At 53.6% G+C, this 14,040-nt stretch overlaps 4 protein-coding genes across 4 annotated transcripts; 2 read left to right on the plus strand and 2 right to left on the minus strand.

The window, feature by feature from the left end:
* Positions 1–1,208: 1,208 nt before the first annotated feature.
* Positions 1,209–3,949, minus strand: BZA05DRAFT_411639 (uncharacterized protein). The gene has a single exon (XM_051485018.1). The coding sequence runs from the start codon at positions 3,789–3,791 to the stop codon at positions 1,434–1,436; it is 2,358 nt and encodes a 785-aa protein (XP_051335326.1). The 5' UTR covers positions 3,792–3,949; the 3' UTR covers positions 1,209–1,433.
* Positions 3,950–4,707: 758 nt separating this feature from the next.
* BZA05DRAFT_411641 (HAD-like domain-containing protein) lies at positions 4,708–5,777 on the plus strand. Its single transcript, XM_051485019.1, has 5 exons — positions 4,708–4,881; positions 4,931–5,003; positions 5,056–5,340; positions 5,394–5,462; positions 5,512–5,777. Exons 1-5 carry the CDS (start codon positions 4,834–4,836, stop codon positions 5,721–5,723), a joined length of 687 nt encoding a protein of 228 aa, XP_051335327.1. The 5' UTR covers positions 4,708–4,833; the 3' UTR covers positions 5,724–5,777.
* BZA05DRAFT_411642 (uncharacterized protein) lies at positions 5,764–9,220 on the plus strand. The gene has a single exon (XM_051485020.1). The coding sequence runs from the start codon at positions 5,978–5,980 to the stop codon at positions 8,990–8,992; it is 3,015 nt and encodes a 1,004-aa protein (XP_051335328.1). The 5' UTR covers positions 5,764–5,977; the 3' UTR covers positions 8,993–9,220.
* Positions 9,221–9,457: 237 nt separating this feature from the next.
* On the minus strand, positions 9,458–10,720 carry BZA05DRAFT_411645 (uncharacterized protein; the record flags this gene model as incomplete). The annotated part of the gene is made up of 2 exons (XM_051485021.1): positions 10,167–10,720; positions 9,458–9,567 (listed from the first exon to the last, which is right to left on the minus strand). Coding segments are annotated over exons 1-2 (437 nt in total), but the record flags the coding sequence as incomplete, so codon positions are not given.
* Positions 10,721–14,040: the final 3,320 nt, after the last annotated feature.

Genomic DNA, 14,040 nt, shown 5'->3' on the forward strand with positions numbered 1-14,040 from the left:
AACCTTGTGTTGAGCCATCTGGGCCGGACATCACAAAGTATCTCCTCGTCCCGATTGACACACCGTTCTGCACAGTTTTGCAATAGCCAGCTAGGAGTACTCTGCCCACCACCCATCTCGCTCCGTAACCCGCAAGCGCTCCCCGTAGTCGTCATGGATCCACACTCGCCTCGTCACGGTTGGCCGTCACATCCGACCATGATGCAATGATGCGAGTTCCGGAGGGGTATAGGAGGAAGAAGAAGGTTCGGAAAGCCAAACAAGAAGTACGTACTCGTGGAAAGACCACCACGAAAACAACACGCGTGTGGGAGGAGTGTGTGTGAATGTGGCTGGGCCAGCTGGCGTGTCTGCCGGACGACAGTGTTCCATCATCGACACGAAACCAGGACGGAGGCAAAGCTTAGAAAATCCCACGTCTTCTATTCCGGTCCCGAAGCTAAAAACAAACATAACAAAAACCATACATACGACTAGAGGGCCCAAACGAGCGAGCAAAGGAAAGCGAGTCTTCGAATCGAACTGTCCTATATATCAACGTCGGGGAGCCTCGGGGCAAACTTTGCTTTAGTTTTAACTTTTGGCTTTGGACTCACTCTACCTATTTCTAGACTCTCCAGTGCCTTCGATGCCTTCACTGCACGGCTAGTCGTGACTATGTAGATCGATGTTTACAACTTCTTCACGCCTCTTGTTTCTTCCAGCCAGAGTATCATACGCACTCCCGACTCTTGTTCCTGGTTTCACTCCAGATCTATTCAACTGGTTTCAAACACTCGAACTAGGGCTCTTTGGGGATCATTCGGTGGCAGAACGGTGGTGTGAGGTGAGAGCAATCGACGAGCAAAAAGCCTCACAGCGAGCCCCTAGAAGACTGTGCGTGCTTGTGGTTGAAGGCCCGTGAAGCGCAATTGACGTCCACCTCCATTTCGCCCAACGCCGTGCCGAGGCACAGAGGTTGTTTTTGATGATCTAAGGGATGCCGAAATCAGAGTACGAGTGAACATGATGCTCGTGTCCCCGAGACTTGGGTTCCAATAATCGTGATTGACTCCCGTGAAGTGTGAAGGCGGGGCGGGTTCTGGTTGGCAGGGTGGATGGACTGAAGGGTGGGACTGGATCATGTGACTATGGCCCGCTGCGGTGAGTTTACTCACGCCGCTGAGGGTGTAGATATTTTTACAATGAAAAAGAAGTTTTATGTTTGTCTGCTTCAAATTCAAGCACACAATTCTCACTTTCTTGACCCCCTGTAAAGTAAAAATACAAGCCGGTAAAAAAAAGCACGAAAGGAAAAATCCCATCAGGAACCAAATCCCCGTAACCCCGAAAGAACACAAGAGAAAGAAAAAAAAGGTGGAAAAAAACGGTGGCGGTCAACATCCCATCCATCCCCCTGCATCATCTCATCTCATGACAACGCTTCTCTCCAATCAATCCCGGTACCTATATCCCCCAACGCCGCCGTACGGAGAATAGCCCGCCCCGGGTGGTGGAGGGACCATAGATGGTGGTGGTATGCTGTAACGCTCCCTTTCCAGATCGGGACGCACGCTTGCTGCTCTGCTGTAAACCCTGTCCCCATAATACTCCGGGACGTCTGGACGAACGCTGGGTTGGCGAGGAGGAGGAGGAGGCGGAAGGTATGCTCCCTCACCGGGACGAACACTGGCCCTTCCGTCCGATCTACCGTAGTAATCAACACCTGCTCTGGGAGGATATTCCAGTCCGTCCGGAAGTACGGCCATGGCAGCCCTCGTGAGTGGTCTGGCGTATTCAGGAGGCGGGGGGTATGATCCGCCGAGAGGCACCGGTGGCCTTGATTGAGACGAGCCTGAATAGTCCCGCTTCCTGTAACCACGGTAATCTTCTTCTCCCCGATACATAACACTCTCGGGCCGAGGCATCAGAAATGGCGGCTCTTCGGGGTAGCGAGCGTGCGGGGCCGGCGGCGCAAAGGAGGGCTCACGGGCTTCGTAATAGACACGGTCTCGGGGATCTCGGGGATCTCGGGGCGGTGGCGGATATGGGTATTCCATTGCTACAGGACCGGGCCCGCGAATGTCTTGCTCAACACCATCCGGCATGAGACGAGCTCTCTTAGGGCTGGGGGAGCCTGCTGGTGGTAGCCTCTGATTCACTGGGCCAGGAGTATTGTTCCCCATGATATCCCTCCTACCCCGTACGTCAGGTGATATGGACCTGCTGTCCCTACGGCGTGCATACGGATCCGATGGAGATGCAGATCTGCGGGGGAATGGCGGGCGAACTGAGGGCGGGGGCTTTGTTCCATAACGACCGTAATCTTCATATGCCGGTCTCGGTGCATAGTACGGCGGCGCCGATGGAGGTGCAGCATATTGCGGCGCATAAGGCCTTCGGTAATCGGGCGGCGGTGGAGGGTACGCGTAAGGGTCCTGGTATGGATACCCCTCGTATGGGTGACGGTGCGGAGGTTGCCCATAAGGAGAAGGGTGTTGGTAGTAACCGTGAGCTGCTACATCAGGAGGCATGCGGTAGGGCGGTCCGCCCGGATGAGCACTCTCCCTGCTTGACGGTCGCAGAGCTCCTACGATCTCTGGCGACATCATCCTCCTGGCGTACTCGTCGCGGGGGGGAAACGGCGGAGCATTTATTGGTTCCTGCTTGGGGTAAGGATCTGGAGATGGCTGTCTAGCTCGCTTCGACGGCACCTGTACGGTATGCGCTGGAGGAGGCGGTGACAGTCGCTCCGCGTTCTCCAGTTCAATTATGCGGTCTTGGGATTCCACACGAGCAACATTTGCAGGCCGAACGGGCTGAGGAGCAGCAGGCGATCGAACCTGGCTAGTCGCGGAATAACGCGGCTGCGGGGAGGCCAATGGCGATCGAGCCAGGTTACTCGCGGAGTAGCTGGGTTGAAAAGGGTCCAGCGGCGATGTGGATTGCTGTGGTTTGGATACTGGTGGCAGCGGTTGAGGCCGTCTCTCCCGCTCTCTGAGAGTTTCAACGATCCTCGAGTGCGGTGGTTCGATTGGCACTTCTCTCGTAGCCTCCACACCCGCCGCAGCCGTCACGCGTCGACTGTCGAACCGGTCTTCCACATGTTCCTGCCACCTCGCCGGGCTATCATTAGACTTCCTCGCCATTTCTCCACCATCGCCCCTATCCCTATTGCCCCTATCGTCCCTCTCCCCCTTATCCCCAAAGAAGCCCTTCAGTTTGTTGATTGACGATGGATCCTCAGGACGCTCCACAGGCTTCAACCACATACCCGCCTTCTGCATCGCCGCCTCCAAGTCCACATCATCCTCAACTTCTGCAACCGCCTTTCCATCCTTAACCTCCATGCCCAAGCGCGCCTCATATTTCTTTTGCTCCAGCTGGTTCCTAACCTCATGCTCGATGCGCTGGCGCTTCAACGTAGTCTCGGCTCTAATCAACACATCCGACTTGGTGAGCAATACGTCCTCGATTTGACCTGTTGCGGAAGCATTGGTAGCGGCAGTAGACGGAACAGCGGTGACGATAGCGGCTGGGTTCGAGGCGGCTGGGATGGTAGACTTCTTGGTCGTCATCACCGGCGTAGGTTTACTCGAGCTCTGGCCAGAGGTTGAAGTAGCTGCCGGTAGAGGTGCGGGAGTAGCAGCCGCCACGGATCGCACGATACTCGGCGGCTTGAAACGAGAATGTCTCCCCATGTAGATTTCATTGCGCAGATTGATGATCCGTTGGTAGTCACGAATCTCCTCTGGTGTGTCGGCCGGTGATGCTGGCACGCTTCCCGGAAGCTGGGCAACGTCTGAAGCCATAGCTAGTGACTTTTTGCGGGGAGGTGCGTTGCTTGCGGTGGGTGAGGTGGGTGAGGTGGGTGAGGTTGGGGAACACGCGACGAGGACCCGGGTTGTAGGGGGGTGGTGGTGGTGGTTTCGAACTTATTGAAGGAAGGAGAGGTCGGCATCGAGTCGCGGTCGCGCTAGCTAGCAATGTGCATCTGATCTAATCTGATAAGTAGTGGAGCACGCTAGTTGTTACTACTAGAGGAGAGCAAAGCCCCACCAGTGCCACCACACCATGACGCATTGTCACGACATACCGGACCTTCCGATTCGCCGGGATACTCAGTACGGGAGTCATTACGATCTACGAGGAACAAAATCCACAAAACAGAACCGGCATACATAAGGTGTTGATTCATCTCCTCCGGTTGCGGAACGTCATAAGAAATTTCGGTAGAAGATTGACCACCGCCCAAACAGCAGAAGGGTAAAAACATCACTCCGTTAACCACAACATCACGAATCCAGGCACAACTGGAGACAGTTCAAGCCTCTTACCCAAGTTACCCAACACATCATCATGCAACCCAACAGCATATTACACATCTTCGCGAATCTGGTGGACATCTCACAGTTTCCAAAATTGTCTTTCGTATATATCAGCCAATCTCAAGCCTGTTAAACGCCTTTCAATGTCCAGCGCCGATCTGAGCTTTTCAATATTGTGATAAGAAAACCTGCCTCCGGAAACTTCTGGGAACCCAAAGATATGTCGATAGATGCGGAACGAATCGTTCCTAGTGTTACGAAAAGGACGAGTGGGATACCGTTGACATCGTGATTCGTGAAGGTGAGTAGAACCTCAAGGAAGGAGGGGTTGTGGTGATGCTGCGGGGCGACAAAAGTAGCTAGATCTGCATTCCACCTCAGGGACCGGTTCACTTCCAGGCGTGACTCCCTTCGTGTGTCACATACCATTACTCACCGGAGCTCCAGCTCGCCCATCACCACCACTACCGTCCTCACAAGATCTTCAACCACAACAGAAGCCGGCCCTTAGACCAAATTGCACACGATGGCTTCCTCCGAGCTCCCCGTCTTCTTCTTCGATATAGACAACTGCGTTAGCTCTCCCAGTCCCTTCGCCAGCCAGCCAGCTAACAGTTTCCAAGCTCTATTCACGCAACAAGAGAGTGCACGACATGATGAAAGACCTGATCCGCGCCTACTTCCGGGAGCATCTCGGTTCCTATCCCACCCTCCGTTCCTCTCCTTCCCACTAACTCGCCGCACGCAGAATTGACACCGGAAGACGCCCAAAACCTCCACGAACACTACTACGAACAATACGGACTAGCGATCGAGGGCCTCGTCCGTCACCATAAGATTGACCCGATAGACTACAACCGCAAAGTCGATGATGCGTTGCCGCTCGAGGACGTGCTGTCGCCCGATCCCGCGCTAAGAGAACTGATTGAGGCGATCGATACGACCAAGTGCAGGCTGTGGTTGTTTACGAATGCCTACAAAACGCATGGACACCGGGTGATCAAGCTGTTGGGGCTTGAGGGGCTCTTTGGGGGTGCGTACGCAAAGACTGAGTGTGTAGGGAGTGGATACTGACGAGAGGCATAGGGATGACGTTCTGCGACTATGAGGAGTTCCCGCTGATGTGTAAACCGAAACCCGAAGCCTACGAGAGAGGTACTGTCTCTTTCCCGCTTCTCGTCCCTCCACAAGCTGACGGCTCAAGCAATGCGTGACGCCGGCATCGCCGACAAGAGCAAATGCTACTTCATCGACGATAGTGCCTGGAACTGTCAAGCAGCGCTAGAATACGGATGGCCGCACGTGGTCCACAAGCTGGAGCCCGAAGACTCCGACCCCGAATTCGCACACGGGAAGCACCACATCCGGGATATCTCGGAGCTGAAAACCGTCTTCCCGGAGATCTTCAAGCCGTAGGCAGACACGTATACTGTACCAGTAGATGAATGCATAGAATCCTCTTTCTTGTGATCCCAGAACCATTACATAGAGTAGAGTACATACATCATACCGGCCACTTGTAGATAGATGACGCCTGCATGCAGGGTCCCCTCGCGTCCACCACGCACTAGTGATGTTTGCACCCCACAACCTTTAACGAACCAACATGTCGCGCTTTTCACTTTACACGACACCGACGCGCCCTCCATACACACCTTGAATCCACACTGATGGCGGAGATGGAGATGGGCAGTAGTAGCATCAGTCCAGCCAAAAAACGAAAACGCAGCTACTCCTCGTCCTCGTCGTCCTCGCGCTCCTCATCCAGCCCCGACCGAACCCCGGCACGCAGACCGGTGGTCGTTTCTTCCTCCGAAGACGAAGATGATGTATCGGAATACAAGCAGTCATCGTCGCCCCCATTGCCCCCGCCAGAATCGGCTTGGGGTTCGGGCGAGGATGAGCATTCGTCCGTGATCAGTGGCTCGCGGAGGAGCGAAAAGATTGCGGGCGCTGAGGGCGACGGGGATTGGGATTGGGGGAGTGTTGATGGGACGGACGCGGACGCGGACGAAGATAGGAACGGGGATAGGACGGAGAATATGGAGTGGGAGGATGATGCTTGGGGGAGTGTTGAACCAGCGAGTGATGCTGAGAAGCAAGGGGAGCCCGCCGCGCGGGTCAATGGTGGGGGCGTTGGGATTGCGACAGATGATGATTGGGGGAGTGTTGAGCCTACCGAGGATGAGGATGGCGACGGGGATGTGACAATTGTTCCGGATGGTGGAGACGATGAGGAGAGTGAGGAGAGTGAGGATGAAGAACGGGAAAACGTGCAGCACGCGCAAGTCAGTATTGACGACCAAGCTACAGCCGACGATGACTGGGGCAGCGTTGAGGCGGCCTCGGACGGCGAGGGGAGAGTCCAATCTGAGGGAGCGGAGGACAGTGGAGACGAGGAGGACACCGGGCCCGCGCTAGGAAGAGCCACCGACGAAGAAGCCTATGAAGCCGAGTCGGAAGAGGAAATATATCCCCATCGCCGCCGGAGGCCGGTTATCCACTCGCCAGAACTATCAGCAGAAGACGATGAAGATGACGACTCGACGACCTCAACCTCCCGCTCCTCCCGCTCCCGCATATCTCAAACCTCAGAAACGTCTTCCCCGTCCCCGTCCCCGTCCCCCCCACCTCTATCCAGCAAATCCCGTTTCATACGAAACGCCTCGCAGCAATTCCACGAAAGCCTAGATGCGGAATCCCCCCCACGCGTCAAGGGCCGGCGGCGAGGGGCCCAGAGAAATAAATTCACCACGGAGTATGTGGATCTTCTCAACACCGAGATCCGGGCGGCGCGGGACAGGTCTATCTACAGCACCTCCGATGCTTTCCGTCGACAGGGATGCTACGTGCTCCTGTCGTATTGGACACCCGACGAGCAAGACGTATTTTTCAACCACCTCGCAGTGCTGAGAAAGGACGCAGTTGATGGCATCGCCAAAGCCGTGGGAACAAAAACCGTCTTCGAGTGTCGCGCGTATATACAGCTACTAGAGGAGGGGCTGTTGGAGGTACAGGGGAGAAGGAGTGTCTCGCGCTCGCGGGATACCGTAGGGCTGGGGGAAATTCCAGCCGCGGTGGAACTATCGGAGGACTGTGTGGCGGCGCTCGAGCGCCAGGCCGATTTCGTCGAGGACCGGAAACGACGGGATGAGGAGCGGTTTGAAAAGCGGCGGTGGGGAGATTGTTGGCTCATCGATGAGGAGCTTGCGGCGGAGGTGAAGAGCCTGTATAAAGCCGATGATACCGAGGGGATTAACGAGATCGCTCCAGAGGCCGAGCTGCTCGATGTTGCCAAGATTCTGGACCTCTCGGAGAAGTACTTCATGAACGGCTCTGGCGAGAGTAACTACCGAGCCTTCGCCCCGCGCGGCGAGACTCCGTCAATGCGCTACACCGCCTTGCAAGACCTCCACAGTCTGGTCCTCTCCGTTACCCGCCGCATAGTTCAGACCAGCATCTTCATGGCCGAGTCCCGGCTTCGGAATATGGAAAACCAGATCTTCGCACCAGCGCCATTTATCCGTGCTGACGACGTGCAAGCCGCAGTGGAGGCAATGAGTCTGCCCCAAAACACGGTGCAGTACTGGGCGCAGCTACCACGGCGTACCGGACTGGCAGTTGTCGAACACATCATCCAGATGAAATACAAAGTTCCGAAGACGATGGAGCTCACGCACGTCGAGGAGTTCCTGAACAAGCCCATCACGAAAGTCAGTGGCACAAAGATCAGGCGGAAACCCCAGGCACCAGAAGCGAATAGCAACCCCCCTTCCGAAGCCGAGGACTCCGACGCAAGCGAGGCAGGATCCCCCACCGCTCGGTCCTCATTCTCCTCCCTAGATCCCGACTCCTCAGACCTCTCCGACGACGACGCCATGACAACCCACCCCTCGGCCGCCCACATCCGGCGCACACGGAAACTGGCCCTTCTCGCCGCAGCAGAGGACCGCTACATGAACGCCATCGACGCAAGACAATCCCTGCGTGAGGAGAAACAGCTGTGGCGAGTGATGGGCTTTTCCCCCACCACATCCGCAGATGAGAATGAGGAGGAGGGGGATGAGGGGGAAGTACCAAACCCTCTCCGCCGCCAAGTGCGGGATCTCGAGTGTACCACCGACTGGCGTGACGACGTGGTATACCACGCACCGTGGGAGGTGGTGAAAAAATTCGATACGATTTCGTGGCCGGAGGCCGAGCACACCCATCAAGATGCACTACCGGACCAGCCAGCAACTCCAAACCGGAATCGAAAACGACGGAGGATCCAATACTCCGACGACGAAGAGGAGGAAGCGGAGGCTACGCCGACAGATTCAAGCGCCAGCGATGTCGAAATGCCACCAGCAAAAAAGCCCAGGTCCAAGTTACAATCACAATCGCAATCACAATCACAAGCACAATCACAATCGAGGCCAAAATCGAAACCGAAATCGAAGCCGAAACCCGCACCACCCCCACCCCCACCACCGGTACAGAGATCCCCGAGAAAAGCACGGAATAGAAGACAGAGCGCTGCGCCGGTGGGATTCGTGAATACTGTTGATGCGCTTATGGACTCTGACGATGGTGCTGCTGGGGACGCTGTTGGAGGCGGGGAGGAGCCACGGGAATATGAGTATGTGGCGGAATATGAGGAGGATGAGGAGGGGGATGATGAGTATCAAGAGGAGGAGGAATAAGCGGTTGTACATAGTTTTTTGATGATTTTGGTTATGGATAATGGGCGAGCGCCTGGTTTTGGAACTTAGAACTTGGTGGGGCGTTTATTTTACTTTATCTTTTTATTTCGGTTTTTGGTGGGAAATACCAATTACATTCAGTTACGAGGGAATGGGGATTAGTTTCTCGATGGAACTGCGGCGGTCGTTGCTTTACTATACAGATGGTGCGTAGATTATGAATGAGGCAGACGAAGGCCGAGTGCCCACGCCGTCCGTCCAGCCTCTCGATTAGTCGGGACAGGATTTGGAGCCATTTCTGGTTCAGACGGAAGAGAGAGAGATCTTCCTGTTTTATTTCCCATGCAGCCTATCTAGACTATGGCGAAGAAGAGAAAGAGAGAGTTCCGTGCATAGATCTTTCCGCCGGAACCCAAGGTGAGGACCCATGAAGAAAACCAACCTGTGAACTTGAAAAAGTGGTGCACCACCCCTTCCCACCCAACCATTAATATTCTGTCGGTGCTCCTCCAGCATCAATCACCGCCTGCAACCTTGCAGGCATACCTTCTACCAATCTATCTAACCTTTCCTCTTTAATATCACCCCAAGCAATACGTAACATAGTTTCCAACACCTTCTCATCCGACGCCCGTCCCCAAGTCTCTCCCAATTCGGTCTCCATATCCCCCCAACATGCTTCCATCAGATTCAAATCCGGAGAATCTGCGGGCCACTCTAAAACCTCCATCCCATTCAATTCTCTATAGCGTTTGGCATCTCCTTTATGCCCCCCTAGAGCGTTGTCTTCCTGAACAACTGTCCATCCATACTCCTCGCAACACTGCTGCCAAAAAGATACCAGTGCAGGCTCCATAATCTTCCGTACATAGGACGCCGAGTCGATCTTCGCCTCCTTTCCAGGTACAGGTACAAAGACAAGATTTGATTTCGTTGTACCGCAGAATGCTCCCCAAACCATCATCGATTGGCGTCCGGAATGGAATTCATGTGTATCAACACAGTCGGGGTGATCCTCCTCGCCAGCTTTTCGAATCACCCATGGACGGTGGTGACCAAAAAAACCTGCAGCCGAGAAGGAGAAGGAGGATTCATCCGTGGCCCAGATAACTCGTTTCCATTCCTCCTTGGTCCAATGTAGCCTGGCCTGACACCAGGCAACCCGCTTCGCTCTGTTGTCAGGTTCGACAGCGAACTTCTTTCTCGGGACGCACTTGTGATATCCCATCGACATAATCGCGTCCCGAACCGTCTTGGGGTCGCAGGCATACCCCATTTCGACACAGATTGCGTCCCAGCTGAGACGTCGAGTGCGGGAGTCGCGGGTAACAAATTCTTCGAGCCGGGCTTTCTCCGCGGCGTCGAAGAATACTGGGGGTCTGCCGGACCGTTTCCGATTCGAAGGAGTACCGTACCGCTGATACCGCTGATATATTCTCATGGCTGTGCTCTTGTCGATCTTGAACTCCTTTGCTATTCGCCTCCAGCTCCATCCCGCTTTCTCGCGTAGCGCAATGAGCTGTATTCGCTCGTCCCGTGTCGTTTCTCGGTGACTGACTCCTTCCGGTACCGGATCGCGGACTCCTTTTTGCTTCATGCTTTTGTGCGGCGATGGACTTCGTATAACGACCGAATGCTCGAACAATTAGACTTCACAACGACAGAATTCGCACGACGATGGTGGGTGGCGGTGTTGAGTTCGCCTTATATACAAGCCGAATATTCGAGAATGTCACCATTACATCATCAACCCGGCCACCCAACCAGCCATGGCGCTTAAGGGGGTGCACCACTTACCCTTACACCAGTACATAGCCAGTGGTAAGTATCTGCATATCGCCATACCGCCATACCCGTGCATCTCATCTTATCTCACGGGAGAGTACCTGCAGGCTATACGCAACGATGTGTGTACCTAAGTACAGTAGCAAAAAGTGGGGTGCGATTACTACCTGAAAAATACCGCGGTCAAATGATCGCGGTATTCACCCCGTATCAATCGCACCCTACTTTTTGCTACTGTACATACCTGAGGTAAGTAGTATATAGATTCAAAGTCCAACTGACAAGATTTCCAGACCAAACTAGGTAATGTACATTATGTAGATAAGTGCGCAAGAAAAATAAGAAGAATGATAAAGTTGTTAGGTATTCCAATTCATGCTCAGAGCTCCATCTCCTGGGTGAGAGACCCTAAAAACGTGATGAGACAAAAGGTTGATCAATTGTGTAGGTGGTCTACCGTCTATGATGAACAACAGAAATAACAAGACGAAACAAGATAAGAATAGAATAGCAACAATAGAAGATCAACAGAAGGAATATGACGAAACAAGACAATAACAGATGAACCTCAGGAAGTCCCAGACGAACAAGCACACTAGAGAGTTTGCGCTTTGCGTCTAGACTCAAAAACCAGGCTGTGACCCGGTTTTCTTGGCACTCTGGACCCGGAAATTTGCGTTTTGTCCAGACGCAAATCAAGGGTATTTGCGTCGAGACAAAACGCAAATCCAGCCTTCCACCAAATACCACCAACAACCACCATGAACCGTCGTCACGTCCCAAATTCACCGTCAACGAGAATTAGAATACCGTCATGCTCAGATTGTGCATAGGATGTTTCTTGGAATCCAGAAAAAAAGAGTCGGATGCCACCCAAAGACCGAAGGGATGAGGTTGGATAGGTATGGTTCCAGATGAAAATTGGAAAGCCAAAAAAAACGTGAAATCAATGAACTCGCGATACGACTGGATTTACTACAGGAAGTACACGCAGAAAATCGAATTGAAGAACCCCGACGAGACGTGTTGCTACCTTGGTTGGCACACCGTTGATCTGTCGATCTTTTGAGCAACTGCGCAAACTCTCTAGACGAACCCACAACGATCAAGTGAAAACCAAGCTAAATTTACATCCAGACGCAAAGCGCAAACTCTCTACTATAAAATAAAACGATCACAGCTACCGCTGACCAACAAATCAGATACATAACAGACAACAGGTGACGAGACAGACAAACAGACAGACAGACAGCCGACTAGCGGCGATCGATCATTTTGCGGTTGGCCGGATCGATGAATACATTGTTAGAAAAAAGGTGTATGCATACCACCGTGCCGGCCAACAAAAGGAATCAAAACAAAGCAACAAATCAAAACAAACCCGGTCAAGCGGAGTATATAACACCGGGTCCGCAACTGGTCCCAACATCTTGGCAGCAAGTCCGTCCAAGGTCCGCAGCCAAGGATCGAAAGCCGTCGCCAAGATGTCAGTTCCAGCTGTGTCCCACAGTATATAGTCAAACCCCCAAAACACTAGGTCCCTCCACTCCGCCGCTCGGCACAAGGCTTCCTCGAGGGAATCCAAACTGAGAACGGGGGGGAGGGGGGGAATGAACCCGGCCACCTGTCGAAGCGCAAAATTCGAAAGTTTTAACGCCTCGACGCCCGCGCTCCCTCGGCAGCTCAGCCGCCTCCCTGGGTGGTGCGTGAAGTAGGTATCTGGTGACGGTAGATGTGGAGTGGACGCGGCCGCCTGTATTTTAGATGGCTCGGAGTTTTTGACGAAGCAGACTTCAAATTGCCCTTTTTGCCGAACCGGAGTTGAACATGGGCTCCGACGGTGATGAGCCAACAGCCAACCTAAATGGGCTGCTGAAATTTAGCCGTAACAGACGGAAGGGGTTTATTCTTAATACACCACGAGAATAGCCCGCTGTGCAGCGCAGGTAGGTGCCACAGTTGTCGTCTCGTACCGGTATCGTATATCTCCGTATGTTGTGAGAAGACGGCCATTAAAGAGATGACATGCCGTCGGGGATGAGACGTGGAGTTTCATGTCGTACATCGTGTGGAACGAGGGGAGGGGAGGGGTGAAAGTTGAGAGCTGATGGATGACTGCTGTTTTCGTGAGCCTGATGGAACTATTGCACTTAGAAGAACGGGGACTTACATCTGTAGTCAAATAGGCAGTCAAATAGTACCCGCACAGGTATCGAGTGTCGAAGACGTGATGAAAACCACTTAGGTAGTATGGGTAGTAGGATGTATCGTGTGTGAATGGAACGATGAAAGGGAGTGTGGGAAGGAAGGAGGGAGTGGGGGAAGGAAGTTGTGAGGAGAAGGGAGGAGGGAGTTGGGAAAGGAAGTTGTGAAGAGAAGGGAGGAGTGGTCGTGGTAAATAAAGAGAGCTCAGCAGCTCAATCGTCTAGCAATCCTCCTTGAGATAGGTAGTATGAAATCGGCAATGATAGAGTCAGAACCAGGTGTGATTCGAAATAAACGTGATCAATCAATTCAAAGAAAACTTGGGAGGCAGCGATGTATACAGAAGACAGAGAGAAGCAAGACGAGCGGGGGAGCAAGTCCCTCTTATATAACAGGTAGCGGCGAAAACCTACCTAACATTTGGTCGACCGCACCGCACCGCACCGCATCGGGTCTGCTCGACGACGATGTAAACAAACATCAACAATCACCCCCATAACAGCTGGTCTCAACAGGTCCGCCCAAGGTCCGCCCCCAAAACAACATGTCCCACTCGAGTCACACAGTTTTCTGCCAGCCCCCGTGCACCCGGAAGTGGGTCTCACCCAAGTCCCATCATTGTCACAGCTGGTCCCAGTCATCCGGCGCTCTCTGGAGTCTAGACAACGCCAGGCTGCCTCTGCCTCTACCTCTGCTCCTGCTCCTGCGAGGCTGCGCATCTCAGTACTTACAATTGTTATTTGTTTTGTTTCATCATCGTATATAGCATTCGACCTTATCAGATCATAGCTGTATGATACAAAAATCCAGTTCTACTCCCACCGTCTCCGACCGCTGGACGCTGGCCGCGAGCTCGATGTTCGTTCCCTATTATTGCTCTCCGCCCAGGACTCCCCGCTCCGCCCTCCCCACTCAACCTCCCGTCCAGTGCCTACTATATAGAGTACACTTGATAAAACCACACACAGAGCTGTTCCAAGCACCAAGCACCAAGCACCGAGTTCCAAGCACCGAGTGACGACTCATGAAAGCGACGCAGACAAGTCACAACAGCAGAC

This window comes from Tricharina praecox (assembly GCF_024521635.1).
Source record: "Tricharina praecox strain CBS 144465 chromosome Unknown BZA05scaffold_36, whole genome shotgun sequence".
NCBI lineage: Eukaryota > Fungi > Ascomycota > Pezizomycetes > Pezizales > Pyronemataceae > Tricharina > Tricharina praecox.

Coding starts and splice junctions, on each gene's coding strand:
- BZA05DRAFT_411641 (XM_051485019.1), top strand. CDS start 4,834: ATGGCTTCCTCCGAGCTCCCCGTCTTCTTCTTCGATATAGACAACTGC. Junction 5,341..5,393: donor GCTTGAGGGGCTCTTTGGGG/GTGCGTACGCAA, acceptor CGAGAGGCATAG/GGATGACGTTCTGCGACTAT. Junction 5,463..5,511: donor ACCCGAAGCCTACGAGAGAG/GTACTGTCTCTT, acceptor TGACGGCTCAAG/CAATGCGTGACGCCGGCATC.
- BZA05DRAFT_411639 (XM_051485018.1), bottom strand. CDS start 3,791: ATGGCTTCAGACGTTGCCCAGCTTCCGGGAAGCGTGCCAGCATCACCG.
- BZA05DRAFT_411642 (XM_051485020.1), top strand. CDS start 5,978: ATGGCGGAGATGGAGATGGGCAGTAGTAGCATCAGTCCAGCCAAAAAA.